Source organism: Natator depressus, chromosome 7 (genome assembly GCF_965152275.1).
Source record: "Natator depressus isolate rNatDep1 chromosome 7, rNatDep2.hap1, whole genome shotgun sequence".
NCBI classification, from domain to species: domain Eukaryota; kingdom Metazoa; phylum Chordata; order Testudines; family Cheloniidae; genus Natator; species Natator depressus.
The window spans coordinates 111407151-111429361 of NC_134240.1; the positions used below are offsets into that span (position 1 = coordinate 111407151).

At 42.1% G+C, this 22211-nt stretch overlaps 1 protein-coding gene across 1 annotated transcript in view; it reads right to left on the reverse strand.

Annotated features, from left to right (window-relative positions):
• FHIP2A (FHF complex subunit HOOK interacting protein 2A) overlaps nt 1–22211 on the reverse strand; it is a 52537-nt gene that overhangs the window by 29112 nt on the left and 1214 nt on the right. The window contains exons 2-5 of the mRNA XM_074959281.1: nt 10279–10357; nt 7732–7901; nt 4561–4665; nt 4082–4204 (exon numbers count right to left, since the gene is read on the reverse strand). Of these exons, the coding sequence (XP_074815382.1) occupies nt 4082–4204; nt 4561–4665; nt 7732–7901; nt 10279–10357 (477 nt within the window). The remainder of the gene's footprint in view (nt 1–4081; nt 4205–4560; nt 4666–7731; nt 7902–10278; nt 10358–22211) is intronic.

A 22211-nucleotide genomic window follows, 5' to 3' on the forward strand; every position in this document is an offset into this window, starting at 1 on the left:
AGCAGAACCTCAGAGTTACGAGCACCTCGGGAATGGAGGCTGTTCATAATTCCGAAATGTTCATAACTCTGAACAAAACATTATGATTGTTCTTTCAAAAATTTACAGCTTTGAAACTTTACTATTCAGAAGAAAATGCTGCTTTGAACCATCTTAATTTAAATGAAACAAAGCACAGAGACAGTTTCCTTACCTTGTCAAATCTTTTTTTTTTTTTAAACTTTCCCTTTATTGTTTTAGTACTTTACATTTAACATAGTGCTGTACTGTATTTCAGTTTTTTTCTTTTTGTCTCTGCTGCTGCCCAATTGCATACTTCCACTTCCAAATGAACTGTGTGGTTGAATGATCAGCTTGTAACTGTGGGGATCGTAACTCTGAGGTTCTACTGTAGCTCTTTACAAGGTTGGATGTATTAGTTGTGTAGTATATTATGGGTGCAGAAGCATCTGAATATTTAAATTTAACACATTTTGTACTTTATCAAAATTTCTCCCAAACTCTATACCAAACCATTTTAAGGCTGCTTCTGTGTTAGTTTGTCCAAGACAAATGAAAAGAGATGGTCTTGTTCTTTATATCAAACAACTGAAATGGATACTATTTGATTTGTCCAATCTCCAATATGAATTTCGCATTTACTTTATGCAGGCAACTTTTGACACTAGCACATGGTTTTCAGGTCAAGACCTCAATCCATTTTATCTCTGTGACTATGGAAACACCATTTCCGATTCCAATCAGAAAATGAAATTGATTCTTCACTTGTAGAGAGATTTTGCCTTCAAAGTAAAAAAAAAAGCCTCTCTAAGACTTGTGAGCTACTCTCAAGTGATATTTTTTTTCTGTTTGTATTTTTTAAAGATATCTAGTAGATTTCATAGAGGGGAAGGAGTGGGTGCCAAGTTATCACTGGACACCTAGTACTCATACAACACTTTCTTGAGAGTTGTAGGACATTTGCTTTGTTACCTTGAAAGAATGTGACCCAGCCTTCTTTCTATAAATCTGTTTTGTACAAATAAAAGATATATTTACATTAGTGTTCTACAAGACCGAGTGAGAGATTGGTTGTGGGGTAAGGATTCTCTGTTTTTCTGGCACAGACCTAGATGAGTAAATACTGTATTAGACTCATACACTGGACTTCATCTTAAGACCAATTTTTCAAGTGATCACAGTAATAAGATTATAGATCCTATGACATTTATGATAAGGCCACAGTTATTTCAAATATTGCACAAGCATTAAACATTTAAAAGAGTCACCAGTTGGGTTACCAGCTTTTAGTACACACAAACCAGGAGGAAATAAATACACAACAGTCAGACAGCAAACTACAAAAATTCTCTGAACACTTGCCTAGATGATGTGCATTCTTTGTGGAGACACTGTTCTGCATTGCTACTGTGCACGAATATACTGAAGTCCATGGGGAGGTAACCCAGGGATCACAATTTATAGTCTACTCCATGGTCCAACAGAAGTATGATTTGGGGGTATGTTGGAAAGATTATGGTTTCAGAGAACATAAAATTGTCTTTTCTACAAGTAGGTCTTTTTTCTACACTGCGAAAGGCCTAAGGATGCAAAGCAATCAGTATGTTAATATACATTATCCTTAAAACTGAAATTACTGAACCTCCTAGGGTCTATTTCTTGTTGTCTATAAATGGGAAGTGCCTGTATCAAGAACAATAACTCCTGTATGAGAAAGCTTGAATTCCACAAGTGAACCCTTTGAGTGATGTGCTATGTTCAAACTCAGTTATTTCTGATAGGTGCAGGTAATGTCAGCCTCTGTACATCAGAACACATGCATTCAGAGTTTCTGTGTATATTTAAGTTTGCATGTGTCTAGTCATGCAGTTCTGCAGTCTAGCTGCTCACCTGCCTCCTGCAGGAGTAGAGGACAAGATCCTGAATCACCTAATAAAAAAGGTTACATAAAATACATATTCAATGCTTTCTACAAAGCTCTCCTCTGAGTGACCTGATCAGAAAACCCAGTAGAGAGTAGGCAATATAAAAATACATTTGTACATTTTCATGACGTAGATAAACACTGGGGGGTCAAATTCTGCTGAGAGTGGTGCAACTTCACTTTATCATTAAGTGACTTCACAGCTTGTTAGCTTGCAGTAACCAAAGGGGTAGGGAATACTGAAAATATAATGTAATGTCATACACTGATGGTAGAGCCTCACTTTGAATATTGTATTCAATTTTGGTCACTCCACCACCACCCAAACAGATACAGCAGAAATAGAAAAGTTCCAGAGAAGGGAAGTGGAAATGATCAACAGTATGGAAAACCTTCCATATCAGGAGAGATTACAAAGGTAAGGACTATTTAGAAAGGAAATGATTAAGAGGGGACATGACAGAGGTTTATAAAATAATGAATGAGACAGAAAAGGTAAATTAGCCATTTCTATGTATCCTCTCAATACAGAAACAAGGGGACACTCAATAAATTAAGTGGTAACGAATTTAAAGCTGACGAAAAGAAACTCTTTTACACCACACACATATAGCATGAGGAACTCACTGCCACAAGATCTAAGTAGGATTCAAAAATGGCTTACAGAAGGTTACTTCAACTGCCATTCACCTAGCAAATTTCTTTTCCCAAGAGATGTAGCTATGCAATTAGTCCCTGATCCTAATGCTTGTTAAGCAACACAGCTGAAAACTTCTGTAATAGAATGACTAATTCGCTAGAGAACAACTGAAAAAAAGCCGATAGTTTAAACAGAGAATCAAGTAGGTGCCTGCTGGGTTTTTTTTCAACTTTAGAAGTAAACGAGATACAGCACAGCTCCACAAACAAACTTCCAGCAAGATGCTATATTTAGATATACCTGCAGGTACAGTTTTGGAGTGATGCACCAGAGTTTCAGCTATAAATTATGTCTGTGTTAATGGAATTTGCAAGATAAGTATCAGATGGCATACTGGGAATTTACCCTCTTAGGTCTTCCAAGGTCTGAGACAGATATCAAGTTACAAATTAGAGCCTCTGAAAGGCTAGGGGCATGGACTGGCAGAATCAACAAACTCTGTATTCCAGCTAAATGAATCTAAAATGTCCTGTGTGAAAATAATTCTCCTCTAGAAGTTGTGAAGAGGACTGCCATGGGCTACTATGATTAGAAACACTGGAGCTTCCAATAATCTCTTAAGGCTTGGCCTGAGCTCTAAGACAAAACTCAGTGATTCTAGAACTCTCTTTTAAATTCAGTAGTATCCTGAAGTTTCCAAATCTTCCTGCTGTTAAACTTTCTAATTCTGATGTCAGTCAACACTGTGGCTATTCAGGCTAGCATTCCAGACCACATGCATCACTACCAACTAAGGGCCCAATCCCCCAAGGCCCTCAGCATTTTGCAAGGTGCATTCAAAGCCTCATGGGATAGTCACTTATTCTCCCATGACCTGAGGCAAAGAACAAAGCAAGAAGTCCAATTTTACTCCTGAATGCAGGACTCCCATGTTACATTCACGACATTGTTACTTCCCCACTGACTGACTAAGGCCTGGTCTACACTAGGGGAGGAAATCGATCTAAGTTACGCAACTTCAGCTACGTGAACTTCAGCAGTCGACGTACTTAGATCTACTCACCGCAGTGTCTTCACTGCAGCGAGTCGACAGCTGACACTCCCCCATCGACTCTGCCTGCGCCTCTCGCTCCGGTGGAGTACTGGAGTCGACGGGAGAGCGCTCGGTGGTTGATTTATCGTGTCTACACTAGATGCGATAAATCGACCCCTGCTCGGCAATCCTGCGGGTAATGTAGACAAGTCCTAAGATGCTGGTTTTCTAATTTGGAAAGTGCCCTCTAATGGTTGCATTAGGCATAGTTTCAAGCAGAAAAATATGTCAGCTCTGAATGAAGATGCGGAACAAAAGAATGAGACTGTTTCTCTAATAGAAAATAAAAATAAAAGAAAATCCCTTGAATACTTTAAAGAAAATGACACTCAGTTAATTGAAAGCAGCCAGTGCAGCACCAATCTGCTTCTCAGGAATTTTTTGGCTGTAATATACCAGTTTTGAAATATACTTGTAAACATACCTCAAGAAAGAAGTTGACCAGGTATGGATCCTGTTTCAGCTTTGCACATACTATGCAGAGAAACTGAATTTCTTCATTTTCTGTTGGTGCTGTTAGAACTTCACCGCAAAGTCTGATTAATTTCTGTGGGTGGGGTGAAAAAAAGTAGACAATTAAAAGTGGAAGAAACCCAGTAGCCTATTGGTAGGCACTCTAGGCTGAATTCTCTTCTCAAAGCGGTTCTCTGATGACATTAAGGTACATTGACTTCAACAGAGTTACTCCAGATTTACACCGGTATACATGAGATATTATTATTTACTGCTTGCACTGCAGTAACACTCAGAGGTCCCAATCAGTAATTTGTTATTGCACTGGGGGATTAAAAACAAAACAAAAAACCCCAGACAGAAACCCCACGCAAGAGAGAAACCATTACATTTGACATCCAAAAAGCTTGTCATATACAAATAAATGTTTGTTTGAAACTTGAACCGTACCTGCACTGGTTTATATACATTTATATGTGGGAGAAGAGGTTGTCGAATTCTTCCTAGAAGTTTGGTATAGAAAGACAAAACTTGCTGTTTCATTCCGGGAGGACACTAGACCACAACAGAAATAGAACAACAATGAAATAAACAACATACAAGCTGATCATCCAAAACAGCTGAGATTAAATTGAAATAAGATTAACATCCTTTTGAACAGCTTTATCATAAATAAACAGATCAATTTAAATAGTTGATCCAAAACAACTGAAAATATTAGGTCTTGCTAACTATACATGCTTTATTTTATTAAAAAAACCACGCCCTTTACATTAATTGAATGCATGCTTTTAAAATATATTTATTTTCACAAAACTTGATATTTTTAACATCTAAGAGCCTATGCCTAGCCAACTCAGTTGTATAACAGAACACAGAGAGTGGGTTGTGGGAAAGTTTATGCCACTACAGAAGCCCAACATCATATATCAACAACTTAGGTACAGCTCTACTGCAAGTAAAATCATCACACTTAACACACCACTTAGGGTTTGTCTACATGAGAGGATTTTTTTAAAATTTGAGTTAACTGACTGCTAGTTAGATTGAATTACCTAGCACTCTTGTACATGCTAATCTGGACACTCCACAAATGTTTGTTCCAGGACAAAAATGCCTGTAATCTACCCAAGGGCTCAGCCTAAAGTAAATCCCTAATATTTGTGGTGTATTCATAGTAGCTTGTCCAAGCATGTTAACTTTAGTTAGTTAACAGACAATCAATTAACCTGAGTTAAAAAAGTCTAGTGGAGCCATACCGTGATGGTAGAATAATGTAATAAGCCTAAGGGTATGTCTACATAGCAGCTGAGAGGTGTGATTTGCAGCTTGGATTTAGACATACATGCACTAGCTCTGCTCAAGCTAGTGCCTAAAAACAGCAGTGTGGCCATGGAGCTTAGATTAGCCACCTCAGTATGTACACAGGAGGTCAGGCAGGATTGTATTCAGATGGCTACTATGAGCTGCTGTGGCTACACTGCTATTTGTGGGTGCTAGCTCAAACAGAGCTAGCATGTGTATGTCTACCCAAGATGGGAATTACTCCTCCCAGCTGCTGTGTAGACATACCATAGGTCAGAACAAAGTGAGAATATTTCCTAACTGGAGTTAACTGCAACACCCTGCACACATTGAACGACGTATTTATTTCAGGTGTACTGAATCACAGAACTGTAGGGGCTGAAAGGGACCTCAAAAGGTCAACTAGTCCACACATGGTAAAGTATGAATGGTAATTCACAAATGGTAAAGTATAAATGACATGCTGTCCAAGAATCACTTGTGCAGACATATTTTTGTAAATGTAATGACTTCTCTTGACTCTTAAAAGCACTTTGCCAGTTTTGCATTTCACACAGCTCAACTGCATCATGTTTTCCTCACGGAGTTTGTAGTTGTATCAAACCAACTATATTTCTAATAAATACATTGCTAATTAAATACCCCAGCCATGTTATGTATTATGGCACCTCATTAACCAGGCTGCAAGACAGATGCCACGTTGATAGGAATATTGGGAGAAAGGTGCTCCCAGAAGGAAGAGATTGCTGTCCCACAGGCTCAGAGAAACTGAAAACTATCTTTACACATAAGAACCAACCAGACAAGACAAGAAACATCAAGTGAATGTGTGAAAGATGCAAGACTGACAACCCTGGAGAATGAAGTACTCTGTTTATCCTCAGAACAGGCAGCAGGAGTGAAAGCTCTTACACTGCCCAACTGATGGACTTCCACCATGACATGAAGGTACTACCATGAGGGATGAAAGAGTAATTGAGTCTCCATGATCCAGTCAATCCTTGGCCTTTCAGTGGATAAGGCTGCCAAGAATGGCACCAACAGTGGCGGTGGCAGTTTTGAGGACATTTCCTGTTCCTGGGAAATGGACTGAGGTCCCAAAACAAACTTCACACAGGCCACAGAATAGCCATGAAAACTTAACACCAAGTGGTCACTACTGACCTGGGCTAGATTTGTACCAGTGACATAGATGTGAAAGGCTCTAAGGTGACTAGAGTATGTAAAAGATGAAACTGTACAAACATTAATTAAAGTACTAATTATGTGCTATCACCATCTAACTGATAGTCCTGAGCCATCCAGTTCTCTACAGTTAAAACAAAACATTGGTCCCATGCAATTCAGAACTTTACGAAGTTGAAAAGGCTTTTTAATATATAGGGCCAAGCTGCCAATTGCAGTATAGCACGACTCAGAATGGGGCATAGAGCACAGGTGGCTTTACTCACCTTTCGGTCCCCCACACCCTACCAGTTGTGGGGGCTGTAAGCCATCAAACTAGACTGGCACAAATTAGAGTAGACTCAGGGCTGGTTTATCTCATGCTACATCCCCAAAGGGGCTGTTCCACCAGCCAGGACTGTGAGAGCTCCTTGTGCTCTGGTTGCACACCCTGTGCTGGGGAGGGGACCACAGAGGTGGGAATAGTTTGGGAAAACCTGAGGTGGTGCGTTAAGGCAGCTTTAAATCCCCTTTGCACCACCGGAGCAGAGCAAAGAGGACTTGAGATGCCATATGGAATCTCACCCATACCTCTCTCTGCTTTATTAAGTTATCTAAAGAGCACAGTGCCCAAGAGACTGTTTTATGGAGGGTAATTTGAATGTCTTTTGCAGCTCAGAGCACTAAATCAGGGACAGCATGCTTCTGTAATCTACACAACTGTTTTCAGAAAAACAAACAACAAAACTTAATAAAGCATTTGTCACCCAAGCAAAATGCTGTACAAAGGAGAGTGAGTATTATTATCCCCATATACAGGTGGGAAAACTCAGGCAGAAAGCCAAAGTGACTTCTTGCTCAAGGTCACATAGTCAAGGTTTCCCATCTCCCAGGTCCTGTGCTCTAACCAATGGACCATACTACTTCACTTTGGCCGACTTGAATGACCACTCATTTGCTCATGTTACTTTGGAACTCCAGCAACATTCTTAGGTAATGTGAAACAAACGATCATCAGCAAGATTTCATAGAGTTTACGGGTCTTATCCTGCCAGGTGTCGACCATCCTCAACTGACATAATTCTAATGGGACTGAAGGTCCTAAGTACCTCAAAGGATGAGGCTCTTGCCCACCGCCTGAGATGTACTTACATCAGCTTTCCCTAGTGTGTACAATGTCTCCAAGATCTTGTGATGTAGCAAATATTCCATACAAGGCCCTGTCTCTCCCGATTCCCTCTCATTTTCTTCTTGAACTAGAATATCCAACATCTGCTCCAGGTGAGAAGGAATGTTGGTATCAGTCACAGGAGCTTTGTCATCTAAATAAAAAATATTCAATTAAAATGATAAAAATAAAAACCAAATTTTCCTTTTCCTTTGAGTTCAATTATAAACCTTTGGTTTAAAACATGGCCATTTTTCAAAATAACTATTAAAAGAGCCCTCTGAAAAAATTGTTACAACATAGCCAGTGAGCGGTAAAGAGAGTATTAACTGGATAATTCACATCTACATAAATATGCTGGCCCATATTTTCAGAAGGGAAACAGAGATTTTGAATGCCTAACCTGAGACACCTTAAAGGGGCCTGATTTTGCCAGAGGGTTGAGCATATGCCTCTGAAAATCAGGTCTCTTTAACGTATCTCAACATAGATACAAAGCATTACTGGTCACTTTTGAAAATGTGGACTACTAGATACTAGAGAAGTTTAACCTTAATGTGAAAAAAAAAAAAGTGTGGAATACTAAATTTCTGAGACTGTACTTGTCAGATGGTCCCAAAACAATCCAAGACTGGAATCTGTGGACAGCATCCAGAATCTACTTCACTTCCACTTGAACAATTCCTTCAAGAGTGAGAGACAGAGAGAAGCCTATTTTTTTTAATCTCACAAATAATGTATATCCAAACTTCAGGCTCAGTTCAATTTTTTAAAAAAATTCTTAAGTATGACTATTAAATCGTCTTTGTTAAGACTGTGTATTGTTTTATTCAAATTTCAGAGTACAGTTCAGCTCATAGATCGCTATAAAGGAAAAGAGCCAGATTTTGATCTCAAAAAGAAAAGGAGTATTTGTGGCACCTTAGAGACTAACCAATTTATTTGAGCATAAGCTTTCATGAGCTACAGAGAGAGAGAACTACAAAGTCTCTAAGGTGCCACAAGTACTCCTTTTCTTTTTGCAAATACAGACTAACACGGCTGTTACTCTGAATTTTGATCTCAGTTACACTGAAGGCCATGGAGTTACTTTGAATTTGCACCAGTGTAACTGAGAACAGGCATTAACCCAAGGTGTTGTATGGCACTGGTGTGTTTCTAGGAATTTAGAAACAAATTTTTATTTTGCCATATTTTAATTGAACAACTAACGCAATGTGGAATTAGTCATTTCTTCTTATGCAATAACTTTAAAATACTGTAACGGTCATTTGAATGCAAAAGGAAACAAGGTCACAGAAGAGAATTGCCGTATCAGGGCAATTTCAGTTTTCTCTCTGTCACCAGTTAGCTTAGACTGACTTGTTGAAGTAAGGCTTCTAAGACCTAATCCTGCTCCCACTGAAGTAAAGGTAAAATTTCCATTGATTTCAAAGGTAGCATATCCAAACACACAGTTTTCAAGATCTTTTTGCAGATTTTCATTTGGGGGAAGGTGGTCGTGAGGGAGAGGTAGCAGCAAGAATGGAAGCTTGGGTTTTTGCAAATAAATATTTAGTACAGAAGCCAAAGCTGAATTTATTTTTATTTTGCACCACACATGCTTATATGTCAGTTTGAGTACATATTGATTTAAACAAGAAATCAGAAGTCCTGAGGTTGTGAACACAACATTCAATAGCCACTCTAATAGGCATGCAGAGATAAGAGTACATAGGGCATGGTGATATTTGTCTTTAAAGACAACAGACTAGAACAAGTGATTAGGAGGACAATTATTTATGTATTTGTTGGAATGGTGGAAATGTGATTTACATTAAGCAAATACGGCCATAATTCAACTGAAGAGCCAGCTTTTAATTAAATGAAGAAGAGCAGAAGGCAGACACTAGAGTTTTAATTAACTTTGGTTTGATTCTGTCAAACATGGATGAAATCTGTAAGAACTTTCACAGTTGCAGTCTCAAAATACCTTAAGGAGAGACACAATCTGAGAAAAAAATTTAAAAAGATAAAATACAGAAAGATGCCCAGTACTGAGCATTGTATGAAAGTCTGACTGGCTTCAGAAATGATTGTTCAAGTGTACATGACTGCAAAGTGATTTTGTGAAGACGTGGTAAAACCTTGGAAAGAAAAGGAAAAGAGGCAATGCAACAGAAATGAGAAGGGTTATCAGAAGGATTACATTTCTGCAGATGTGTGTTTAGAGTGAACTGAACAGGTGAAGCCAGAAATTAGGTCTGACCTTAAAAGGTACAATTCTCAACAAGGTGCACAGGGAATGAGGCATTACATCCGCTGTTGTTCACCCTCTATCAAGGTGCTTTGTCAAAGGTAAATCAAAGATAAAGGATATTTTAAAACAAATGTTTTTTGTTACTTTGGAAAAAGAAAGAGGAACTTACTTAATGAAAACAGTTTGGCTATTTCCCAATCTTCGCTTTTAAACAGCACCGAGGTAGTTCCAGTTTGCCTCTTTCCATAGTGAAGATGCAAAAAAAAAAAAAAAAAAAAAAAAGTTCTCTTACCTGAGGTCTCTATATAATAATGGGTAATTGCTTTCCAGTGGTAAACAAAATCTTCTTGTAACGGAAGGGATGGCGCAAGCTATGGAAACAAAACAAAACAAAAAACCTAAGTGGTAAGAAATGATCAAAATATATTTCCTGCAGGACTGAAGGAGACTCTATCCTTAATCCCTAAGCAGTGGCTCTAAAATTGTTCATACATGGACCACATCTTATTAGTGAGATTGTCTCATAAACACCTGTACACCCATTTGTGATTATACAACATACTTCGGCAACTAAAGGAATTGCTCACATAGGAAAGTACTTCCCAACAATTTTATATATAAGTGTTTCGTCCTTTAAGAAGAAAGTTAATCACACTCCTTTGCTTCTGCTCTTCATATCATCTCCCCTTCCCACTCTCTCCCTCTGCTCCCCTGCTTACACTGGCCAGCTGCTTCCCTCATTTCTCCCCAGGACATTCCTCTCTCATTCAGCTCCAGCCCCTGAAAGAGGTCCCCCTTTCATTTACAGGATGACGACTCCTTCTGGTTTCCAGCTGTTTTTATAGCCTTCCTGGCTCTTCTTTGGAATTCAGAGACTGGACAGTTCAAAAGAGCAGCTGAAGACAAGGGAAGCCAGTATCATGGCCACCCAGCTCTCTATGGATTGCCAATAATTGCTCAGTGGAGCACAGCCGGTGGGCCCAAACATAAGACATGGCATTCACAGCTATTCACAACTGGAATAGAACCTCCTATAACAAAAATCTCAAGACCTTCAATGTATCAAACTTGGGCTCTATTTAATTATATTTTATTTCATTACACAGAATTCTTCTTAGGAAGGAGCGCCAGAACAATTCACCCACACACTGCTGAAATGAAATGCAGCCACTCCAGAGGCCAGGATGCAGCAGCCAGCTGGATAATCACTGGGTAGAATGCTGCACAATAATAGGAGGAAAGGTCATCCTTACTGGAAAGGACCAAACTCCATGGAGCTCAGTATATTCCTCTTAGAAGACTCAAGGGCTGTCACTCCAGTGGGATTTGGAATCTGTGATTCTTCATGTCTAGATATTTCAAATTTGAGCCTTCAAACCATAAATCATTGCTTCCAATTTCCCCCTTTAGGGGCTTGAGTCGCCTCAAATCCCAATAAGCCAATGGGAATGGAGGGCTCTCAAACCTTTGCATACCCTTGAAAATTTTATACATCCAACATTTTTCTCTAGTTAATGAAGTTTACATTTATCTTGGCTAAAAACACAAAATCCAATATATGAACAGCACATCATGTGCCGAAGGAAAGAGGAGTTCTTAATATTACTGACCTTTTGTACACAAGGCTTTGAAATGAAAGACATTCAGAAGTAACTGTGCATGGTGGCTAACAGGATCAGCGTTAGGACACTCACTCCCAAATGTCAACTAAGCAATCGAATATACACACCATTTATCCATTCCCTGCTATCTGACTGCTCTTCTGTTCCCCCAAGGCTATTCTGGGCACTGACATTACATTTTACCTCATAACATTTTAGTGCACCAAATGTCATGAGGCAAAAAAAAAAGGCATCTGAAAGTCTTTCATTGAGCAGAATATTTATTTTACTATACATCTTGTTTGGTTACTGCAAAACAGAGAAGTAGCTGAAGATACTGGACAGATCTTTACATATCAGGCTTTGTTTTCCTTGCTGGCCAGGGATGGGTGGCTGAAGCCATTATTGCCATCAATTTGTACTGGTTTCTATAATAATATATAATCAGAACTAAATTTTGCTTCATAAATGGCTGCAGAGAGCATTTCTTAGGGATAAAGGGCTTTTCCTCATGGCTTTTCAGCACACATTATTTTCAAAAGTAACGCTAAAATAGACTATATTAAAAATTCACCCTTGACTGATGTGATTTTGCTCTCCACTTCTATTTTAGCCTCATCTGTTTCTAGGTGAATTCAGTGTTTCCGAAAGCCAGTGCCAGACTGAGGATTTCAATTTCCAGCACTGACAATAATTTATCCACAGAGAGAGCAGCAGCAGTCACAAGCTTCCCAGACATTGTCTCTCCCCCAACAAATTGCCTCAATACAGCCCTCAAGGGACTGCTCTTAGAGGTGAAAAGGTAATTCAGGGTTAGATCCTGCTGTTCTTACTCAATTAAAATTCTTATTGGCCTCACTGAGTTTTGCTGATTGAGGACTGCAGGATTGCTTCCTCAGCCTACATCAAATGTGGGCAAACTACGGCCCGTGGGACCCTCCTGCCCAGCCCCTGAGCTCCCATCCCGGGAGGCTAGCCCCCGGCCCCTCCCCCGCAGCCTCAGCTCACTGCGCTGCTGGCACAATGCTCTGGGAGGCGGGGTGAGCTCCTGGGGCAGCGCAGCTGCAGAGCCCAGCCTGACCCGGTGCTCTGTGGTGCGCGTTGTGTGGCTGGCTCCAGCCGGGAGGCGCGGCTGTAACGCCGCCAGCCACCAGTGCTCCAGGCAGCACGGTAAGGGGGCAGGGAGCAGGGGGGTTGGATAGAGGGCAGGGGAGTTTGGGGTGGTGGTCAGGGGGCGGGGGTGTGGACAGGGGTCAGGGTGGGCAGAGGGCGGGGAACAGGGGGGTTGAATGGGGGCAGGGGTCCCAGGAGGGCAGTCAGGAAGGAGGGGGGGGGTTGGATGGGGCAGTGGGGGACAGTCAGGGGCAGGGGTTCCAGGGGCAGTCGGGGACAGGGAGCAGGGGTGGTTGGATGGGGCAGGAGTCCTGGGGCGGCAGACAGGAATGAGAGGAGGGATTGGATGGGGTAGCGGGGACCAGTCAGGGGCAGGGGTTCCAGTGGCGCTGAGGTTCCAGGGGGGTTGGATGGGGCAGGAGTCCCGGGGGGGGGCCGTCAGGGAGTGAGAAGCAGGGGGGCAGGGGCCAGGCCACGCCTGGCTGTTTGGGGAGGCACAGCCCCCCCTAACCGGCCATCCATACAATTTCCAAAACCTGATGCGGCCCTCAGGCCAAAAAGTTTGCCCGCCCTGGCCTACATGCTCCTGAAATCCCTGAAAAATGGTTTAATCTTATAAAATATAAGAGACTGAGAGGAAGAAAAACAACAGGCTGAGTAGGAAAGGAGGGTAGTTGATGGAGTGAAACTCCTCTACTAACTAATTACTTCTTCAGAGGAAGACAGCAAACTGAAGGAAAGTACTTTTTAAAGTTTTAGATTTTTCTTCTCTTAGGCTAGAGAGGATTTAGTGCTGGTGAAAAGTGCCTCAAGGACAGCCCTAGACCAAGGGCTCGTCTACATAATTTTTTTTTTACCCCTGGTATAACCTAGGGCAGAGGTGCGCAAACTACGGCCCGCGGGCCACATCCAGCCCACGGGACCCTCCTGCCCAGGCCCTGAGCTCCTGGCCCTCCCCCGCAGCCTCAGCTCACTGCGCCGCCAGTGCAATGCTCCGGGCAGCGGGGCTGCGAACTCTTGCCGGGCAGCGCAGCTGCAGAGCCGCGGCCTAACCCAGTGCTCTGTGCTGCGCGGTGGCGTGGCTGGCTCCCGCTGGGCGGCACGGCTGCCTGTCCTGGTGCTCTGGGTGGCGCAGCTGTAGCGGTAGCGCAGTAAGGGGGCAGGGAGTGGGGGGGGTTGGATAGAGGGCAGGGGAGTTTGGGGTGGTGGTCAGGGGGTGAGTGTGTGGACAGGGGTCGGGGTGGTCAGAGGGCGGTAAACAGGGAGGTTAAATGGGGGCAGGGGTCTTGGGGCGGGCAATCCGGAAGGGGGGGGGTTGGATGGGGCAGCAGGGGACAGTCAGGGGCAGGGGTTCCAGGGGCAGTCAGGGAGAAGGGGTAGTTGGATGGGGCAGGCGTCCCGGGGGGCAGTCAGGAACGAGAGGAGGGGTTCAATGGGGCGGCGGGGAGCGGTCAGGGGACAGGGAGGGGTGGATGGGGCAGGAGTTCCAGGGGGGCCGTCAGGGGACAGGGAACAGGGGGGCTGGATGGGGCAGGAGTCCCAGGGGGGCCATCAGGGGGCAAGAAGCGGTGGGGGGGCATGCCTGGCTGTTTGGGGAGGCACAGCCTCCCCTAACTGGCCCTCCATACAATTTCGGAAACCCAATGTTGCCCTCAGGCCAAAAAGTTTGCCCAACCCTGACCTAGGGCCTGGTATGCACATAGATTTTGTATTGATATATTTATTTTATTTAAAACACACACACACACACACACACACACACACACACACACACAACTGAAATAGTTATACTGGTAGAAATTGTGTTCATCTACAGAACAAGTACAGAACTAGCAGAAGTGCAAGATTCCTGAGAACATGCTTTAACCCTGATAAGGAGGGATCACCCATAAGGGTGAAAAGGTAGTTCAATCTCCACAGCCAATTATCATCTACCCACTGAAACTAACAGGGCATTACTATTGCCAATTTGAATAATGATTTTTTTTCTAAAAGCATTGATACTTGTCTTCTAGGATCTGGACCAAGACCAAACACAATTCAAAGTTTACTAATGAGCTACCACATATGAAGGAGCCACCTTAAAGTTATAGGCAAAAAAGGGAAATATGTATTTACTCATCTCAGTTATATTTAACCCATGGAAATAATTATAAGTTTATTATATTCAACCATTTTAATTAAAAGTTTAATTAAGTTTCCATGGGTCATGACCAATTCTCAGTCCTCAATTACACAAAGAAAAGCTTTCGGCCTTCAGGAATAAATTTTAAATCCCAATTATAAAAAAAATGATGTGTGTGTTCCTAGCTCAGATGGCTGGAACACAAACAGAACTGCAAAAGCCGCCCACTATAGTCGGCAGTGACTGGCAATGGCCTCTGGTCACCCGCTCCAGTAGCCAACAATTCGCTGACGAGCCTGTGCTCTAGTTTGCTCCATGAGCTTTGAAACACACCACTGACCAGCTTCTTTCTGGATACTTTACTCACGAACAAGGTCAGCTCCCAGACTGCTGCACGGGGCAGCACAGCAAGGGGAGGAGGTGAGCAGCCCTCTGTGGAGAGAGAAGTGGTTCGGGACTATTTAGAAAAGATGGACGAGCACAAGTCCATGGGGCCGGATGCGCTGCATCCGAGAGTGCTAAAGGAGTTGGCGGATGTGATCGCAGAGCCATTGGCCATTATCTTTAAAAACTGATGGCGGTCGGGGGAGGTACCGGACAACTGGAAAAAGGCTAATGTAGTGCCCATCTTTAAAAAAGGGAAGGAGGAGGATCCTGGGAACTACAGGGCAGTCAGCCTCACCTCAGTCCCTGGAAAAATCATGGAGCAGGTCCTCAAGGAATCAATTCTGAAGCACTTAGAGGAGAAGAAAGTGATCACAAACAGTCAGCATGGATTCACCAAGGGCAAGTCATGCCTGACTAATCTAATTGCCTTCTATGATGAGATAACTGGCTCTGTGGATGAGGGCAAAGCAGTGGACGTGTTATTCCTTGACTTTAGCAAAGCTTTTGACACGGTCTCCCGCAGTATTCTTGCCAGTAAGTTAAAGAAGTATGGGCTGGATGAATGGACTATAAGGTGGATAGAAAGCTGGCTAGATCATCAGGCTCAACGGGTAGTGATCAATGGCTCCATGTCTAGTTGGCAGCCGGTATCAAGTGGAGTGCCCCAAGGGTCGGTCCTTGGGCTGGTTTTGTTCAATATCTTCCTTAATGATCTGGAGGATGGTGTGGAGTAGGGGCATTGCCAGCAGATCGAGGGACGTGATCGTTCCTTTCTATTCGACATTGGTGAGGCCTCATCTGGAGTACTGTGTCCAGTTTTGGGCCCCACACTACAAGAAGGATGTGGAAAAATTGGAAAGAGTCCAGCGGAGGGCAACAAAAATGATTAGGGGACTGGAACACATGACTTATGAGGGGAGGCTGAGGGAACTGGGATTGTTTAGTCTGCGGAAGAGAAGAATGAGGGGGGCTTTGATAGCTGCTTTCAACTACCTGAAAGGGGATTCCAAAGAGAACGGATCTAGACTGTTCTCAGTGGTAGCTGATGACAGAATGAGGAGTAATGGTCTCAAGTTGCAGTGGGGGAGGTTTAGGTTGGATGTTAGGAAAAACTTTTTCACTAGGAGGGTGGTGAAACACTGGAATGCGTTACCTAGGGAGGTGGTGGAATCTCCTTCCTTAGAAGTTTTTAAGGGTCAGGCTTGACAAAGCCCTGGCTGGGATGATTTAATTGGGGATTGGTCCTGCTTTGAGCAGGGGGTTGGACTAGATGACCTCCTGAGGTCCCTTCCAATCCTGATATTCTATGATTCTATGACCCAGTCCCACCCAAATATCCCTCCAAAATTAGTACTTTCAATCTAATGGGAATTACAGATCCTTGGGGCGACTGCTAACTATAAAATCTGCCCAACATACAACTCTCAAAAAATAAAAAATTATGAGTTGTTGGAAAAAAAAAAACATGTAAAGTCTCAGGAAACCAGACAACATTCAGACGGATTTTCTTCACAGATTTTATAAATATTTGCTGTAACATTTTTCATACACTCAGGACCTTGGAAGGCTACCTCCCAGCTCTCTTACAACCTGACCAGGGGTAGGCCACAAAGACTGAGGTCAGGGTTTTCCCTTCAGTGCCACTCGGCCAGGCCAATGTACACGGTAGAAGTGAACCTTCTGAACAGATTCTGGGAGGTCACATGGGTGCTTAGCACAGAGTGAAAAGGAAGGGGAAGTTACAGCAAAGGGGCCTTAATGGGATGCAAAGGGTGGGTCCTCTTCCCTCCCAGATGGCTGAAACAGGGAAAGTCTCTGGGGATTATTGCCCAGTATTTTTCATTTGATTTGCTTTTGATCTGTGACTGCTTGGTGGATAATAAAACTTGCATTGAGGAACGGGCCTTAAAAAGTGTGTGTAGCTTTATTTCCCTTCTCTGGTTAGTGAAACCACCCACTAGTTTATACAGGAGGCCATTGACTTCAGGTGTAAAGTTCAGCACGTGTGTAAATATTTACAGGATCAGAAGTTTAGCTGTTACCATTAGAAATAGTAATAAGCTTTTCTACTTTCTTATTTTATTCATAGATTATAAGACTGAAAGGGACTATTGTAATCATATAGATTCTAGCCTGACCTAAATAACACAGGCCATAGGACTTCTCTGCTTGTTTCCTGTGTACCTTTAAAAAAATCCAAACTTGATTTAAAAATTATCAGCGAGAGAGACTCCACCACAGTCCTTGATAAATTATTAGGAAATTATAATGGGAGGGTTTATTCTGATCTGCTCTCAGAAACACATGAGTTATTATATTATATCTAATCAAGTAGACAACACCTCACTCTGAGTACTTATACAGATGAAGGTAAGGATTCAGGGCAGTATAAGCAAGGTTAAGTGATTCTTTAAAAGAAAAGCCTAGTCATTCGTTAAAGTTAGTTTGGGCTAGAAGGAACCTGTCATGACAATAACAGAAAGGAAACTGGAGTTAAAACAAATTAGGTATCTTTGTAATAAGGTACAATTGAGAGATAAGCATCTAGAGAGATTTAGTAAGAATTTACAGACCCTAGGAGCAGCTAACACCTATTGTTATTGCCAATCAGCTATATAATGATACAGAACTATCCTGCTTTGAAGTGAAATTGAGAGCTATTCCAAATGCTCAAAGTTTATGATTTTCTACATGTAAATATATCTCTTAAAAGCCCCAAAGTTTAGTATTTAAAAAGATTGAGGCCTGGTCTAAATGAGGAAATTAGTGTCGCTCAGGGGTCTGAAAAAATCAACCTAACCCTCGGTGTAGACAGCACTGGAGAATTCTCCCATCAACCTAGCTACTAGCTCTCAGTGAGGTGGTTTACCAGCGCTGACAGAGAGCCCCTCATGTTGGCACAGATAGCGTCGTCACTGAAGCGCTACAGTGGTGTAGCTGCAGAGGTACAGCTGCAGCATTTTAAGTGTAGACAAGCCCTTAGCAATTTGCAGAATCAATCTTGACATAACCTGGACCAAACAAACAATGGAGCACATACTTGCTCAAGATTCAGTTTCTTTCTATGAAAACAGAAGTGAGGAGTATAGGGGAAAAAAAGAGAGCTAAAAACCAACAACTTGAAACCCCATTTGCTGTGCATTGTCATTCACTTCTTGGCAGCCCTGAAGATTCAACACTGTTTGAATTAGTCAGACACAAATACACTGGTAGGGAGCACATCTGTCTAACGGCAGGGTAAAAACATCTGTTTGTAACAAACCTGTGACAGACTCTCTGGAACATACCAATCAACCCTATCAAATACCTGTAGTCCCACTAAGAATTTGGACCTAAAACAACACAGAACAACAGGAAAACTCACACACAAAATCAAATTCAAGGATGCCTCTGTCTTAAGATGGCACTACTGTACTTGGCTATTATAGTTATGATCATTCTATCAGCATAATACATCACACAGTGGTGGATCCTCATCTGGATTACTGTCTTCATCTTTGCAGGGACTGAGAAGGACAGCAAAGATAGCTGAGACGGGGGAGGATTTACAGGTGATAAGAGACTGCAAAAAACTAGGATTTTTTAAAGACTGTATTATAAAGAGCTTCAGCAGATATAGAAGAGATGTGTTTAGAAAGCATCCACAAACTAGGATTATTTAAAGGAGTACTTGTGGCACCTTAGAGACTAACCAATTTATCTGAGCATGAGCTTTCGTGAGCTACAGCTCACTTCATCATGAAGTGAGCTGTAGCTCACGAAAGCTCATGCTCAGATAAATTGGTTAGTCTCTAAGGTGCCACAAGTACTCCTTTTCTTTTTGCGAATACAGACTAACACGGCTGTTACTCTGAAACCTAGGATTATTTAGGCAGCAAAGGAAAAAGACTAGAGGATATTTTGATTAAGATATTCAAAATTAAGAAAGCAAAATGAAAAATGATTGGCCCCTTACTTTTTCCCCATCACAATGTTGGAACAAGAGGATAATCAATTATTTAAAGGGCAGTACAGTTGGAACAAATGATTACACACTGTGTACAGTCAACCTTTGAAATTCCTTGCCATAGGTCACAGAGTCAGTCACTGTGGCTCGATTATTATTTCATATGTGAAAGCTAAGATAATAAAGGTAATCAACTGTTACCTTGCAAGCTGGAAACTCGGACTATAGGAATATGTGGCCTGGTCTACACGGCGGGGAGGGGAATATCGACCTAAGATACACAACTTCAGCAATGAGAATAGTGTAGCTGAAGTCCCGTGCTGTGAAGACACGAGGTGTCGACTGCCGCCACTCCCCCATCAACTCCGCTTCCGCCTCTCGCCACGGTGGAGTACAAGAGTCAACGGCAGAGCGATCGGGGATTGATTTATCGTGTCTACACTGGACGCGATAAATCGATCCCTGATAAATCGACCGCTACCTGCCAATCTGGCGGGTAGTGTAGATGTACCCTCAGTTTCTAAAGTTAATTGTTCCTGTACTTAGAGGGCAGGACAGGAGCATTACGAAAGCGAATAAAACTGCATGCCTGAAGGAATCAGGAAAGCACTCGCTCTCTCCACCGTACTGTAGAATGTACCTATGAACTTTACTGGTAAAGTAGAGAACATTTGCCTCTGTAGCATCAGGCATGGATCACTTCCACAGGCAGGATAAGGCACGAGTGCTCCAACGTGTTCTGAAAATCCTGTTTCTATAGACCAGTGGTTCCCAAACTTTAACAGCCTGCAAACCCCTTTCACTAAATTGTGAAATCTCATGAACCCCCTCCTAAATCCCTGTAAATATTCATTTTTAAGTTTAAATTTCCTCCGCACTCCGTGGGGCTCCTGCTGCCGGACCCTGTTGACCACTCCGGCCAACTGAGCTCCACTGAGCTTGGGCTGCAGGTCCCGTTGACTGCCAGGGCTCGGACTGCCAGCCCCAACTGCCCGGCCCCGCTCTCCTTGGGGCACAGGCTGTCCCACCTGCTGCCTCCAATGCCCGGGGTCCTCTGGCCGTCATTAGTGAAATTTTTCTGGCAAACCCCCTGTAACTAACATTCTGTGAACCCCAGTTTGGGAACCACTGCTATAGACCTTACAAAACCTGGATTTGTGCTGGAAATGGCCCTCCCTGATGATCACTTTAGATAAGCTGTTACCAGCAGGACAGTGGGGTGGGAGGAAGTTTTGCTTCATGGTCTCTGTGTGTATATAATGTCTTCTGCAGTTTCCACGATATGCTATGCATCCGATGAAGTGAGCTGTAGCTCACGAAAGCTCATGCTCAAATAAACTGGTTAGTCTCTAAGGTGCCACAAGTACTCCTTTTCTTTTTTCTTTTTACAAATAGAAGGTGATTCTAAACTGCTCTGGAGCCAGCTAACCTTCCTTCCCACCTGCTTGATCTGACTTAGTCCAGGGTTTATTGACTTCCAGGACACATTGCACTAAGACCACAAAGGACTAACAACTGGGATTAGAAATCAGAAGTTTCTGGGTCTCAGTACTATGGTTAGAATACTGTACCACACACCTCTCAAAGAGAAAGTTGTAGCCATGCTCAATATCCTCTCACTTTTGTGAGTTCATGTTTCACTCTTACCATTATAATTCTTACTATTTATATCCTAATCATGCAAATACTACTGAACATAATGCTTACTACTGTGAGTAGCCCCACAATACTTGTTGAGCTTACTCATAAGACTAAGAGACACAGGATGAGGACTTCAACTTGTAAACAGGATGCCAAGAGGTGAGCGTTTTGGTTTATAGCAGTCACAAAATTACATGCTTCCCATTTTTTAAAAATTTAATTTATTTTTATTGTTTTACCCTCTAATTGCTTATAATAGCTTTTAATATCTTTACTGATAGGCATATAGATTTTTCTTAGTATTTCTTGTGGCCCTAAAATAAACATGGGCACTTTTGATTATATTGGCACACAAATAAGTAAACAATCATATAAGCCCAGTTCTGGGAATTAATATTTATTAGTTAACTTTCATTGCAGAGCCAGCAAGAATAAAAGTCTTTCACCCAATCCTGCCACCCTTACTCACTTAAGTAGTTCCACTGAAGACAATGAAACTGCTCACATGAATACCGTTTCCAGGCTCACGCATCCAATATTTGTTGGTCCTACATAAATCTTCTATTTATTATGGTATTTGTACAGGTCACCAACACAGTGTTTTCATTGAAATCACCATCTTTTTAAAAAACTTCACTCATTGGTGGTTTTATAGTTTTAAAAACAATAACCTCAGGAAGAAGATGATCTTGAAAACAAATATGAGCCTAATTTTACACATGACCAGTCCTATTGAAATCAATGTGAGTACTCACATGCATAAAGCTAAGCATGTGTGTAAAATTTTGAAGGATCACATCTGAACGTGCATCTCCCATCAGGTATTAACAACTTTAAGGCAGACCAGTTTTCCTCTCTAAGAACATTTTAAGGGTTACTTTAATAAATTTTATGATTATTCCTACCAATTCACTGCCCATCTTTAACATCTAAACTAAGCCTGTAGTGTTTCAAGCTCCAATCTTGCAAACACTTATGCCCACTGAAGTCATGGGGCTACTCAGGTACTTAAATCTGAGTATCTGTATAAGTGTTTGCAGGACCAGGGCCTTACAGGTTTCAGAGAGTTGTCAATATAGTAATAGTAAGTCACTTATCTCAAAACACTTTTCACAGATAAATAAAAAATAACAGTAAAGAAAGACAAATCAAGACTTACAGGTCAGTGAGAAAAGCTATGCAAATTCGTAAACTAATTTAAAAATCTGGATCTTGTGAAAAGCAAATACAACATGCAAATAGCGAAGACAAAATAAAGCCATCTTGACAAAAAATCATAGCTACATAGTCTGCAAAAGCAGCAAGTTGAAAAATGGGCCCTGCTACTTAACTTCCCAAAATGTAACCTTTTTGGAGGCTACGCAACTGACTTAGCCTGGTAGAAATCCAGTTTGATTTTTCAGTCAATACAT